The sequence below is a fragment of the Nicotiana tabacum genome, chromosome 12 (genome assembly GCF_000715075.1).
Source record: "Nicotiana tabacum cultivar K326 chromosome 12, ASM71507v2, whole genome shotgun sequence".
In the NCBI taxonomy this organism is placed as follows: domain Eukaryota; kingdom Viridiplantae; phylum Streptophyta; class Magnoliopsida; order Solanales; family Solanaceae; genus Nicotiana; species Nicotiana tabacum.
This window is the reverse complement of record NC_134091.1, coordinates 34,889,775-34,904,287: the sequence shown is the minus strand read 5'-3', so window position 1 is coordinate 34,904,287 and position 14,513 is coordinate 34,889,775. Positions and strand designations below refer to the sequence as shown.

General features: G+C 36.7%; 2 protein-coding genes across 2 annotated transcripts; one reads left to right on the top strand and one right to left on the bottom strand.

Annotated features, from left to right (window-relative positions):
* Positions 1-8,553: 8,553 nt before the first annotated feature.
* LOC142167091 (uncharacterized) lies at positions 8,554-9,029 on the bottom strand. The gene is made up of 2 exons (XM_075227247.1): positions 8,679-9,029; positions 8,554-8,565 (listed from the first exon to the last, which is right to left on the bottom strand). Exons 1-2 carry the CDS (start codon positions 9,027-9,029, stop codon positions 8,554-8,556), a joined length of 363 nt encoding a protein of 120 aa, XP_075083348.1.
* Positions 9,030-12,022: 2,993 nt separating this feature from the next.
* LOC142167090 (uncharacterized) lies at positions 12,023-13,600 on the top strand. Its single transcript, XM_075227246.1, has one exon. The coding sequence runs from the start codon at positions 12,023-12,025 to the stop codon at positions 13,598-13,600; it is 1,578 nt and encodes a 525-aa protein (XP_075083347.1).
* The last annotated feature ends 913 nt before the right edge of the window (positions 13,601-14,513 follow it).

Sequence of the window (14,513 nt, the reverse complement as noted above, 5' to 3'; positions counted from 1 at the left end):
ATCGTTTTGAGTAGAGTTGAGGCTAAGGATTTTAAAGTTGCAAATTTCATATTTAGATTTCTTATTTTTGGGAAGAATTGAGGAAATATATAATAACTCTGAGAAATCCATGTCCTCTCGCGTCGCAAGTACTTCCTCGAGCTAGGTATACTTCTCTACTCTCATGGGAGCGGACCGTTTGCCTCGGCAGTATAATAGATGCATCAATGGTTCGTGTCGTTTGACCATCGACAGTGCACATAGTATTTTGGATAGGGCCGTATGACCTCGGCATAAATCATGCGTGATAATACTCGGAGCCCGATTACACTTGATATTATGCTATGGCTTATGAGGTTATAATTTATTTAATGACCGAAATTGATTTGGAATTAGTATGTGTTAGATGGAGATTTTGGAATTTACAATTAGTTAAAGAATCATTTATTTGTTGCTTGCTTTTGTGTTATTTTTATTATTCACATATTCCATGCCTATTTAGAATTTCTGTATTATATTATTGACCTATAGTAAGTGTCAATGTCGACCCCTCGTCACTAGTTCTTCGAGGTTAGACTGGATACTTATTGGATACATGTTGTTTATGTACTCACGCTACACTTCTGCACTAATCGTGAAGGATCTGCGGCAGGTGCATCTGGCAATCATCCCGATGTGCACCCCTGTTACCCCGAGGCTTAGTGGTTAGCTGCTCTCTAACGCCGTTCTGCAGCACCCGCAGTCTCTCTTTTGTATTTACATTTTGTCTATCCTATTTCAGACAGTAACTTAGTATTTTGTATATTCTACTAGTTGCTCATACACTTGTGACACCAGGTCTTGAAAATATGCAAGTAGACACTTTATGGCTTTTGAGCATTTATTTCACTATATTTGCTCTTTAATTAGTTTTCGTTGTACTTTATTAAATTTTTCACTTCTCATTCACTTAATAAAATAAAAGTCGACTACACTGGAATTTTTAAAAAGAATAAATACATGACTAATTCACCGTTGGCTTGCGTAACGGCAGAGTTGGGCGTCATCATGGCCTATAGGAGAAATTGGGCCGTGACAAAAGAAATTTTCAAAATCGTTTGTCCATAAGAGCAGCAGTCAACATCTTTTCTACCCAAGCACGGAAGTCATGAATTTCTTCAAAGACTTCAATGGTTGCTAATAAAATGGGTATATGGTTACATGAAGGAATTTAAGACATATAAAAAAACTTACGTGCAAAGTTCTATTTTTCTAGAAAAGGGATATTTTCTTGACCCACTAACCCACTAGTGGGGGCAGCAACAAAGCGGGTGTACCAGCCACGGTCCTGATCATCCTCGGGGCTAACTAATACTCTTTTACTTCTAGACAAGAGGGAAAAGACTCCTTCACAAAATAACTTGGGGGAGTAAAGATGAAGTAAGTGACGAAAGGTAAAAGGGACGGAAATCAAATCTAACAAATAACGAATACATGTTATAGCCCTCCATACGATGGGACCAATATGTCCAAGGAACACGTTAAAATAATGAGAAACTCGATGATCAATGGATCAATGGGAGGATTAGACCCTAAATTAAAAGGGTAGGTATAAAGTATAAACAAAAGAAAAACCGGCATGGTAAGAGGTGATTCTTTGGTTAGCATTAGGGATTAAAACTGGGAAATCTAGTTTCCAATGACATTCTCATCGAACTAAGGAAAGAAGACCGGGAGTGATTAAACTTGAATAAAGTTCAGCAAGGTTAATGGAAGCTATAGAAGAGACTCGATTTCTCATGGTCTCACGGTCTGTTACAAAAGAAAATTATTAAGGAACAATCTCAGCAACTGTAGGTTCACGCACAGGTTCATTCAGGTCCCTATTTCTGGAAGAAGATCTAAGGGTTAGAGGAGCCCTAGTCTAGAAAATGATGTCCTGGCAGAACTACTTTGAGAAGAGGAACCACAATTAGATAACGAACTGAGACTACGAAGCCTACCACCTCTCCTACTTCTAGTAGAAGCAGTAGAAGGAGCAAGTTAGTCAACGATCACAACTTTGCGAGGGTCTGGTTTGATGAAGACATGTTTAACAATGGAAATACAGAATAAAGTTACAGAGATACGAAGAAGGGCTAAGGTAATAGATAAAGAAGGAAGAAGGTTTCAAGAAAATAAAAAGAATGAAGTATTTATAAGGAGATGCAAACGTCATTAAAATTGGTCATTATGAAGCGTCATAATGGAATCGTCACTTCGTGACTGATGCAGCCGCAGAAAAAACCCTAAAAAGCATTGAGAAAGTGTAGATCTAATCATAAGAAGCCACGTGGCATGTGCATTAAATGAATGTGACATATGTCGCATCGATTCTGAATGAGGCATAATGATACTCGAGAAACGGCGGAAAAGACTTCCCGCCATAAAAAATTACCACTTTCAGAATATTCAGTTAAGAATATTTAGAAAGTGGGGGGACTATCTATATTGGTGGAAAAACGATATGACACGTGGACTATCAACAAGCTTACGGGGCATGACATGTAGAACATCGATGTAAGGACAAGTGACACTCTTAATTAAACGAATTAAAGAATGCAGAAAAGGCACGGGAGACACACCCAAGGGATTACATTGAGGAAAGAACCGGGCCTGGCAGTTATTAAAGGAGAAATAGGAGCAAAATGAATGAAAGCTACAAAGAAGGGAAGATAGACGAACTTGATATAAATATGAAGAGGGAAATCGGTACAGTTACAAGGAATCTTTAGTCCTAAATATATGCGTTATGGTAACATATGGTAACAGGCAATCAATACAATTAATACCATTAGTGAGCCCAAATTAAGTGTGAGAACCGTTATAATTGTATGCTCTTATATAAGGACAGAAATCTCATTTTGTAAGGGCAAGTTACGAATAATTGTATGCTCTTATATAAGGACAAAAATCTCATTTTGTAAGGGCAAATTATGATTATTATCGAAATCCACACTATTATTCTTTGCTTTATTCTCCAAGCTTTAGCCTTAATTTTGGGGAGTGATTATCAGTTCATTTCTTATTTTCCTTTGTCAATCATTTTTATTCTTTGATCTATTCTTCCAAAATTATTGGGAAAGTGAAGTAAATCTTGGTTATCAGTAACCCGATTTCTTCTAGTTATTGACTTTGACCGAGAAATCTATTTTTGGTTAAACAATACAGAATCAACTTATACATTCACTATTGCTTAGGAAAGTGGTGTCACCTAAAGATGATAAGTTATAGATTAAAGTGAATAGCACCAAGTTGCACTTTGGACTTGTAGAATTTTGTACCATCACAGTTTTAAAGTGTAATGGTGATCCCAATAAGGATTATGAATTTGTCCAATCGAGTCGGTTGATGGAATTGTACTTTCCAAGCATGTCGAAAGTGTCTAAGAAATTATTGACTAACTATTTCTTTAAAAAAATATGGAAATCTGATGAGGACGCATTAAAGATTGCAGTATTGTATTTCATTCACAATTTCCTATTTTCAATTACGAATGATGATTTCATAATAAAGGATGATTTTTCGTTGGTTGAATCTAGTGATTTTGAGACATTCCCTTAGGGAAAAGTAGTTTTCAATGCTACGTTGGAGTCAATGAAGGATAAGGTTCATAGTAGGAGAGATATGTCCCGATATGGTGGTTTTTCTTTGGCATTCCAGTGTTGGTTTTATGAATGTTGCCCCTATACTCACAAAAACCTTGCTTACCGGATTGGAGATCTTGTGTCACGCATACTAAACTGAACTGTAAAGAAGAAGGTGACCTTCAGGAGGTTGAGGAAAAAAAATTTTCTTTTAAGTCAGGAGCAGGTAAAAAATATTTTTATTTAGTTTACAACATTTTGTAGCAATGTATATGAATTTACTTCTGATACATAAATTATACATTTTTTATACCTAAATTATACATTTTTGATATATTTTTTATACCTTTAATATACATAATATCAATTAACTATATGATGTGTAGTTTTTGCAAATTATATAATGGTTGTCTTTTATTTTTTCAAAATTTCATGATTGCTAAATTATTATTTTTTTTATTTGTAGTTGGTGTTTGGTAACATTGCTCCAACAAATATTGAACAAATAAGGCTTTAATTGCATGATATTGTTTGGTGTATGAAGATAAAAATGAGATGGATATCGAATCTGGTGTTGGGCGTGAAGTTAATCCAAGAGACGATGTTGATGATTTCAACACTCGACCTGAAAAAAATGCTAAGAAGCAGCCCAAAAATAAGCTGGAATCACAACCTATAAATAATCCAGATCCACATCCCAAAAATAAGCTGGAATCACAACCTATAAACAATCCGGATTCACATTCCAGTAATGTGAGTTCAAGCGACAATGAGCTGTCACTTCTAAGAAGTGAAATCAACAAGGTACAATTCTATTTTGGTTTTGAACAGTTCTGACAACTCAATTGATATTCGGTTTCACCTTTTCTTTTTATAGGTAAACGGGAAGGTTTCATCTTTGCAGAAGTTAATGATTTCCTCATTTGAAAAGGGTTTTAAAGCTCTAGGTGAACGCGATGCTTCAAAGGAATTCTCATGACTATGCTTATTTATTATTTTTACCTATTACTTTAATTTTAACAACTTTTTGTATATTTTTCCTGAACAGGGTGATAGAAAAGACGACGACCATCATGATAGTCATGGCCATCATGATACTAGTGATATTCATAATGATTATTTTGGTGATAAGGAAGTTGCAGAGAATAATTTTGGTAGTGAGAAAGTTATGGAGAAAAATATTGGCAGTGAGGAAGTTGTAAAGAAAAATGTTGGCACTGAAGTAAGTTTAGAGCAAATTGTTGATGCTATGGGGGTGTGGTGAAGGATTCTATAGGAGCGGGTAAAAGTAATGAAGGAGTTGGTGATGACGAAGCCTGGATTAAGGATGCCGAGTCTGAAATCACTGCAATCACCCAGAAGTTTTGTGACAAAATAATGTAGATGGTGATAGTGTAGTTAATATTGCAGAAGTAAAGAAACATACTGCTAATATGGGGGCTTGGTGGAGGATTATATACAAGTTATTGGTAAAAATAGTTGTGAGGAAGTTGGTGAGGACAATGGCTGGACTAGCGATGTCGAGGATCAAATAACTGCAATCACCCAAAAGTATTTTGATCAAAATATTGTACATGGTGATTGTTTAGGAGTGGAGAAAAATGTTGCTACTATGGAGGAAGATCGTATAGTTATTGTTGATCATGACACACCTGAAATGATCCCTAGAAAAAGGAAACCAGTAGGGGTCATGAAGCCATCATTCAGGAACACATTTGACTCTGGTGGCACCATCTAAGTTGCTCTAAATAAACCAACTAAGTCAAAGGAGCCCATCTTGACAAATAAGCCAAATAAGTCCATCTTTACTATAAAGTATCCTTTTCAGGGAAATGTTGACAATCCTGTTGATTTCAGAATATTGTGTAAGTGGAACAATTTTATCAATAGAGGCTTAAGGACTAATGCGTTGTAAGTTTTATATTTCAGTTTTTTCTGCTTTTTTTTCTCTTTATTTTTCTTGTTTTGTGTTATGAATCATATCTTTTTATCATGATTTATCAGGGACATAGATATACAATAAGCTAAATAAAATCTTTGAATTTGGAGTTGATAATATTAGAGGAAAAAAATGGTTCTTCACATTTGCATATCACGACCTACCCCTGTATGATTCAGTAAGTCAACACTATAATGGTTCTTCACATTTTCAGCTTATTTATATTAATTTGTTAACATAAATGCTATTTTTTTTCTTTTATCCATGTTGCAATTACAGATAGATTCTATCTATAATAAAATGAGAAATGGGACTTGATAACCCTTGGATAGTAGGCAGAAGAAAGAACTAGAACAATAATGGGAATAGAAAAGTATCAACTTGGAAGAGTATCTTTTATGTATATTTATAGTATCTTCAGTAAAATGTATAATCGGTTTATACATAAAATATACATTTTAGTTTTCTTATAATGTAATTTTTTTTATTCTTTATATTTCAGCATATTAATGTTATTTTTTACTATTTGAGAAAGAAATGAAAATACGGTGCTGATGTTCCAGTAAGATTCACAACTACCGACTATTGGTTTAACTACTTGATTTGGAATACAAAGAGTTTTTGGAGAAAAACAGAGACATGAATTTGATTATTGAAACAGATCCAATTGTTGAGTATATACTTGGGTATTTTTTAAGATGTAACGTTCCGTGGTATACTATTGATGAAGTCTTTTTCCCTATAAATCTGTCTAATAAGTGACACTGGATATTGGCGAGACTGCCACTCAAATATCTGCGCATTTATGCATATGATTCCATGAGTGGCGCACAGCAGAATAGTGTAGTTCGGAGATCAATTGAGACATACTTAGTGTTGCTCCTATATTTCTTTCATCGTATTGGTTTCTGGAACACAAAGGAGAATCCTATGGGAATTCCCGCCATTGATCCTTTTGAGATTCATGTCGTTGGTGGGTTGCCAATGCAAGATAACACGTAAATTATTATTGAATATTTCTGATTCTTATTCATTTTTGTACATGAATTCCTATTTGGATATTATACTAACTTATTCAACATTTATGTGCGCCCTTGTATGTGTTCAAGGCAACAGTATTCCTAAAGCTATTGATAGTGATGGGATACGGAACCGATATGGTATATTGCTCTGGGATTATGGAGTGAATAAACAAAGAGCACGTGCAGTTAGTTATGACGAGTCTACTGGTAGATTGAAGGATCCGGCAAAAAAGGAGAAGTCACATGCCATTGGTGATGACGAGGCTTTGAAGGATAACAAGAAAAAGGGCAAGTCGCATGCCGTTAGTGATGACAAGGCTTTGAAGGATAACAAGAAAAAAGAAAAGTCGCATACCGTTGGTAATGACGAAACATTGAAGGATATCAAGAAAAAGGGCAAGTTGAAGGGAAAGATGAAGTAGTTTGGGATAGTTTAGTGGAAAATTCACATGTAGTTTAAGATGAAGTATTTTGGTTATGATATTGTCTTATTATTGGATACAGTTGCATAGTTATAACACATTTTATACTTTTTGTTTGGGATGTTTTTGAACAATATGTTTGAAATGCTAATGTTGAATATTACTTTTAATTGCGACTTATTTGTTTTCAGTTAATAGTGAAATTTTGAAAGTTTTAAGTTTTTTGTAGTTTTGTAATATCTACAGTTTTAATCTGTTTCGACAGGTTTTGCAAATTTAGATGGTGTTGCTAGGTTGTCATAGGCAGTTTTTTGAATGAAGTTTTGGGGCAGCTAAACTGTATATAAATTGTATAGTGACAGTTTATTTTTTTATATTTTTTGTATAGTGACAGTTTATTTTGTATAGTGATAGTCTACTTAGTATATTTTTTATATAGTGACAGTCTATTGTATATAAATTGTAAGGTGATAGTCTATTTAGTATATTTTTTGTATAGTGACAGTCTTTTTGTATATATTTTATATAGTGACATCTATTTTATATATTTTTTGTATAGTGACAGTCTTTTTTGTATATATTTTGTACAGTGACATCTATTTTGTATATTTTTTTATATAGTGACAGTCTTTTTTGTATACTGACATCTATTATATATATTTTTTATATAGTAAGTCTATTTGTATATAAATTGTATAGTGACGGTCTATTTTGTATATTGTATAGTGACGGTCTATTTTGTATATTGTATAGTGACAGTCTATTTTGTATATATTTTGTATAGTGATAATATACCTTGTATATTTTTTATATAGTGATAGTATTTTTGTATATATTTTATATAGTGGCAGTCTATTTTATATATTTTTCGTATAGTGGCAGTCTATTTGTATATTATTTTATATAGTGACAGTCTATATTGTATAAACATATTTTTTATACATGCACAATTTTTGGCAAGCAGAATAACAGCTTAAAGGATACAAATATCAATTTGATAGTATTTGGAATAAAACTTCTACCAATACTTTCATTATGACAAAAGTAGTATCTTTGTTCATACATCAGAGAGAATCTGATTGCAAATCTCATTATTTTTTCAATATTCTAATTGTAACATTCACAAGGAAAAAAGTAACAAAACACTAAATCATTATAGCAACATCTACTAGTTCTCTCGAGCATTCCTGCATGTTCTTCTATTGTGTCCTTGTTTTTTACACAGCCCACAGATAACTGTTTCAGTATACATATATTCATAAAGTTCATTGCGTCACGACTTTGTCGGTCTTCCTGATTTCACATTCACTATCGGTGGTAGGACCGCATTCCTCTATTGGAAGGTCCCATGTAGTCTCATCTAGAAGTGGATTAAGTGGAACTTCATATGTCTTCTTGAAGTATTCCTTGGTGTAATAGGCAGAACAATATTTGGGTACTTTTATGTGTGTGTAGTCCAATACTGCCATAGCATGTGGACAAGGAATCTCATCCACTTGAAATCATTTGCACGAGCATTCCCTTTTTTGCATGCAGACTATGTTCTGCCTTTGTTCAGTATTTATCACTACATATACATAATCGGTTCAAGGCCTCACCTAAATTTAAATAGATATCATTAGTAAAACAAGGGTACGACAAGTATTAATGCATTTTTGTCAAAGTATGTTATTCAGGTGTATGAAGTAAGACATGATAAAAGAATATTTACCGTCATCTTCTGTGACAAACTGCGATTTTCCTTTAGTACTTCATTATATTTTTTTCCTAGGCCAGTAAATGTACTCATTGTAGTCATTCTATTTGTATTATTCCATTCCATAACTAAATTCATCATGTAATCTAGAAAACTCATGATTGGTAGCTCTTTTGCCTCTCTATTTCTTGCATTAAGTGACTCGGCAGTATTTGAAGTTATCACCATAGATCTATTAACAGTGGAATGCGTTATGGACCATTTTTCATAACCTACTTGGAACAGGTAATCCCTTGCCCTCTTATCATTGTTGTCCATATCTTGCATGAGGCGATTAAAATCTTCAGTTTTGTATGCTCTAGCCATTGCAAACAAATACTTCCCTCAGTCGGTCATGGTTCTTCTTGAACTGCTTCTTTATGTTATTCCAAAGATGGAAGATGCATACATAGTGAGATACCTCTGGATACACAACCGAAGCACCCCTCAATATTCTTGCATGACAATCGGATACGATACACATCCTTTCCCTTTCCCCAAAAGCCTATCTAAACATTTCAAGAAATCATTCCCACGAAGCATCATTTTCAGAATAAACAGCAGCATATGCTAGTGAAAATGTTTTACCTGGTTAATCAAATAAGAAAGCATCCACATTTTAAAAATAAAAATAAATACAGTCAAAAAACTCAACCAAAGATATACAATCTCTCTCTAGAATTTTTTCTCTCAAATTTCCGCAGTCACTGTAGCAGTGCCAAACAGTACCGTGAACAGTGACTTCGTTACTGTTCATCGCGGACAAGCTGGAGCTTTAGGCTTCAATGGCCATAATGGTCGGCGACCAGCCATCTTTTCCAGCTGGTCTGCCCTCTCCCAGCGTTGCACAATAACATACAACAACTAACTCCAACCCAGCTCATCTAGATTACTCTAAGATTTTGAAACCAAATTCTTTAAATCCTCCGGCGATGGCTACTGCTGCAGCTTCAATTCAACCCATTCCACTGCGACAAGCAGTGTATTTGAATGGCCAACCAGTTGTTAAATTCACAGAGGCAGAAGTAGATCGAATGAACGTGATTGAAGGCCTCCAATATGTTGTCATTGGCAAGGTTTCATATGGATCTCCGGAGATTCACGAGCTTCGCCGAATAATTCCAACTCAATGTGGTATCAAAGGTGAGTGTAATATCGGATTTCTTAGAGATCGTCACGTGTTAATTAGATTAACTCTATGGCAAGACTTCTTAGATTTCACATCGAAGAGTATGTACTACATCAAAGCCAAAGATGGGTACAAATACCAATTGCGTACTCTTATCTACGATGCAAAATTTAAGGCGGGTGAAGAAACTCCGATGGCGATGGTGTGGATTTCTTTTCTTGGACTGTTGCCTACCTTTTTTGTAAAGGAAACTCTATTTTCTTTGGCTATAGCTGTGGGAAGGCCAGTGTGTCTTGATGCGGTAACTACAAACAAAACTAGGCCGAGTTGCGCAAGAGTAAAAGTTCTTGTCGATTTGTTGGCCGAACTACCTAAAAAGGTGCGATTGGCTATTGATGATGAAGCTTATGGTGGTGTTCGAACAGAATGGGTGAGAATTTAGTATGACATGCTACCAAAATATTGTAAGGAGTGTAAACTACAAGGACATGATGAAATTGAATGTTGGCATTTGCACCCTGAGCTTATTGAGAATTGAAGCAGCAAGAAAAGGAATGATCTTGCTGAGTTGAACAACTGGAATACTGTTGCTGATGACCAAGGAAAAACCAAAAATCACACTACCCCTTTAATGATTCTCACGAGTGAAAAAGTAGTCGGGAACGTAGGTAAACAGTGGAAGGAAGTTCGGGGAACCAACAAAAATAACAAAACCCAGGTACAAGGGCAAACTGGCAATGCAATCGTGCCAGTGAATGCTGGTGTACAGCAGGGGCACAATAACTTTGCACTGGTGGAGGTCGAAGAAGATCAGACAAACAAGGTTCAAACAAGGAATAAATTTGCAGTATTAGAGGAGGAACAAAGTGATATAAACGAGAACAACCAACTGGTTTTGGTGGGGGAAAACCAGTTTTCAGTTCTAAAGATGGTCCTACTCCTTCTAGGATTCAGTCCACAATCGACTGGGTTTATAGAAGGTTTGGGACTAGCAAAGAGGAGCTAAAACAACTCAATGTGATCATAAACCAATCTTGTTATGCGATTCCATCTCAAACATTTAAAGATTCTGGGCAGATTGAGGATCTTGATGAGGTAAACTCTACAAATGTCTTATGGAGCGATGTAGTTGAGGTTAAGGATGACCAGCTGGGCAAAACAAAGATAACAGAAGACAAGGTGAAGAAGGACAACAAGCCAAGCTCACCTGGCGATAGGCTGGCAATGCCAGGCCTAAAGCCAGTCTCACCTGGCGATAGGCTGGCGACGCCAGGCCTAAAGCCAGTCTCACCTGGCGATAGGCTGGCGACGCCAGGCCTAAAGCCAGGCTCACCTGGTGATAGGCTGGCGACGCCAGGCCTAAAGCCAGGCTCACCTGGCGATAGGCTGGCGATGCCAGGCCTAAATCCAGGCTTCCCAAGCGTTATGCTGGCGATGCCAGGCCTAAATCCAGGTTCACTTGATGAGGCAGCTACAGTAAACCCCAACCTTAGAGCCATTGGAGAGATTTTGGCCTATGTAGATGGTGTTCCGGCGTATGCATCAGAGAACAAACTTGATGGAGATGTTGATGTGTAGATTAGGGATGATATAGTGGGTTCAGACCAAATTTCAGGCAATGGGAAGTGTGGTGATCTCACTAGAATAGTGCTTTCAGAGCAGACTGCTACAGTAACTCCTAGGCTAGGCAGTGTCTATGAGCTACAACTCAAGGAGCATGAAAAGGATGATGAGCGGGCAATTGTTACAAGAGCATATGGGGAAATAGAGGAAGTGCCTATGGAATCTGGCACTAATAAAATTATGCAACTACATCTTAATATTCCAATTAAGACTCCTCTACAACAGTTACATGATTTAGTTACACACAATGTGACACCAATTGATGAAGACTTATTGAGACAAAATCTAATTGAGGATGAAGGAGAAGATGAATCAACTGCAGAAAACTTCAAACAAGTGGCTAGGGAAGGGGATTTATCACCCACAGCTAAAGGAGGTAAGAAAACTAAGAAGAATCAGAGTAAAGATCCACCACAACCTTCAAGAATAATGCCAGGAGGGTAGCCTCTCTATCTAAATGATGATGATCAAAACATTAATATGGAACATAAGGTCTGTGAATACACAACAAGCCTTTCCTAGGGTGATAAACACGAATAGGGAGCATAAGTTTTGTGTAGTTGCATTGATGGAGCCTTTTCAAAAGAAGGGACTCATTGATAGATATAAAAGGAGGTTGAATATGGAGACTGCTAATGCAGATATTAATAGGCAAATATGGTTGTTCTTTGATGCAGTGGTGGAATGGGAATTAGTGGAGGATACTGAGCAACAGGTGACTGTGAGAGTGTTTCACCATGACCTGGGGCAGCACATGATGATGACATTTGTTTATGCAAAATGTTCAGCAATAGAGAGGTTGGATTTGTGGGATCACTTGTATTACTTAGCAAGTGATATGGAATTACCATGGTTGGTAGGAGGGGATTTCAATGTGATATTGCAAGAATATGAGAAAATAGGGGGACTTCCAGTACACCCCCCTGAATGTGAGGATTTTGCATTTTGTGTAAACTCTTGTGGTTTGTTTGAGCAAGGGTACAAAGAAAGTTCATTCACATGGTGGAATGGGAGATCCAATGTTGAGTGTATATTCAAGAGTTTGGATAGGATTTTTGTGAATTTGTCATTTCAGAACATGTTGCCAACTATTGAAGTTGAGCATCTAATCAGAACTGGATCAGATCATGCACCATTGCTAATGACATGTGGGGTGCAGACAACTAATTTTGTCAAGCCTTTCAGATTCTTGAACTTTTGGACAAAGCATGCTACATTTATGGATGTGGTGAGGCAGAATTGGGAAGCTGATTTCATAGGGGATCCATTTTTTATGTTCAAGCAGAATATCAAGAGGGTGAAGGTGGCACTCTCAAAATGGAGTAGGGAAACATTTGGTGATATCTTCAAGCAATTGGCTATTTTGGAGGACATTGTTAGGGTGAAGGAGACGTTGTTTGAAGAAGAGCCTACAACTGAGAATAGGATTGTGCTTCAAAAGGCTCAATCTAAATTGAAGAAATACTTGAGTATTGAGGAGCAGTATTGGAAGCAAAAAGCTGGGATGACTTGGTTTGCTGAAGGAGATAGGAATACAAGTTTCTTTCACAATCATGTCAATGGCAAAAGAAAGAAATTGCAACTGAAGAGGATCAAAAGTGGCAGTGGGGTATGGATTGAAGACCAGGAGCAATTGGCTGCAGCTGCAGTGGACTTCTATCAAAAACAGTTCACAAATGAAGGTTATGCTTCTGAATTTTCCTTGCTAAATAATATACCTTCAATGGTCACTATGGATCAGAATTTAGAACTTAGCAGATTGCCAACAATTGAAAAAGTAAGGGAAGTAGTTTTTGAGCTTAGTGGGGAGAGTGCTATTGGTCCTGATGGATTCACTGGCTTGTTTTATCAAACAGGCTGGGATGTTATTGGTGCTGATATACACAACATGGTGCTACACTTCTATGGAGGAGTTGCATTGCCTAAATCCATCACTCACACTAATCTAGTGTTGCTGCCCAAGAAACCTAGAGCTGAGATCTTCTCTGACTTAAGACCTATTAGTTTGAGCAACTTTATTAACAAGGTCTTGTCTAGGGTGTTACATGACAGATTGGAGAGTTTTTTGCCATCTCTAATAGCTCCTAATCAATTCGGATTTGTAAAGGGTAGGAGTATATTTGAGAACATCTTATTGACTCAATAAATTGTCACTGACATAAGGTTAAGGGGAAAGCCAGCTAATGTGGTGATCAAGTTTGATATGGCTAAGGCCTATGATAGGGTTTCATGGAAGTACCTATTGCATGTGCTAAGGAAGATGGGATTTTCTGAACACTTCATCAACATGGTGTGGGACTTGATGTCAAATAACTGGTATTCAGTATTGGTGAATGGGCAGTCCTCAGGGTTCTTTAAGTCGACAAGGGGTGTGAAACAAGGGGATCCCCTATCTCCAGCATTGTTCATTTTGTCAGTTGAGGTACTTTCCAGGTCTTTGAATAAGCTCTTTGAAGACAAGTCATTTGTGGGATTTGGAATGCCTAAGTGGTCTGATCCTTTAAACCACTGCTGATGATACGATAATCTTTGCATCTGCTCATCCTCGTTCTTTGAGCAAGATTATGGCAGTGTTGGGGAACTATGAGAAGATATCAGGTCAGATGATCAACAAAGATAAAAGTTCATACTACATGCATTCAAAGGTTGCTAATGGATTGTTTCAGGCAGTTGGAGCTATTACAGGATTTGCAAGAGGTAAATTCCCCTTCACATATCTAGGGTGTCCTATTTTTTACACTAGAAGGAGGAAGGACTATTATGAGGATCTTATCAAGAAGGTGAAGGCTAAATTGCATTCATGGAAAGGAAAGCTGCTGTCATTTGGAGGAAAGGAAACACTTATCTTTAGTGTGTTGCAAAGTATGCCAGTTCACATGTTATCAGTCCTTGATCCACCAAGCAGCATCCTGGGGCATCTACATAAGACTTTTGCTAGGTTCTTTTGGAGCACAAAAGAAGAAGGGGAAGAAGACACTGGGCGTCATGGCAAAATCTTTGCCTTCCTAAAGAGGAAAGCGGGCTAGGTTTTAGGTCCTTAAATGATGTCTTAAGGGCAC

Coding starts and splice junctions, on each gene's coding strand:
- LOC142167090 (XM_075227246.1), top strand. CDS start 12,023: ATGGAGCCTTTTCAAAAGAAGGGACTCATTGATAGATATAAAAGGAGG.
- LOC142167091 (XM_075227247.1), bottom strand. CDS start 9,029: ATGGCTAGAGCATACAAAACTGAAGATTTTAATCGCCTCATGCAAGAT.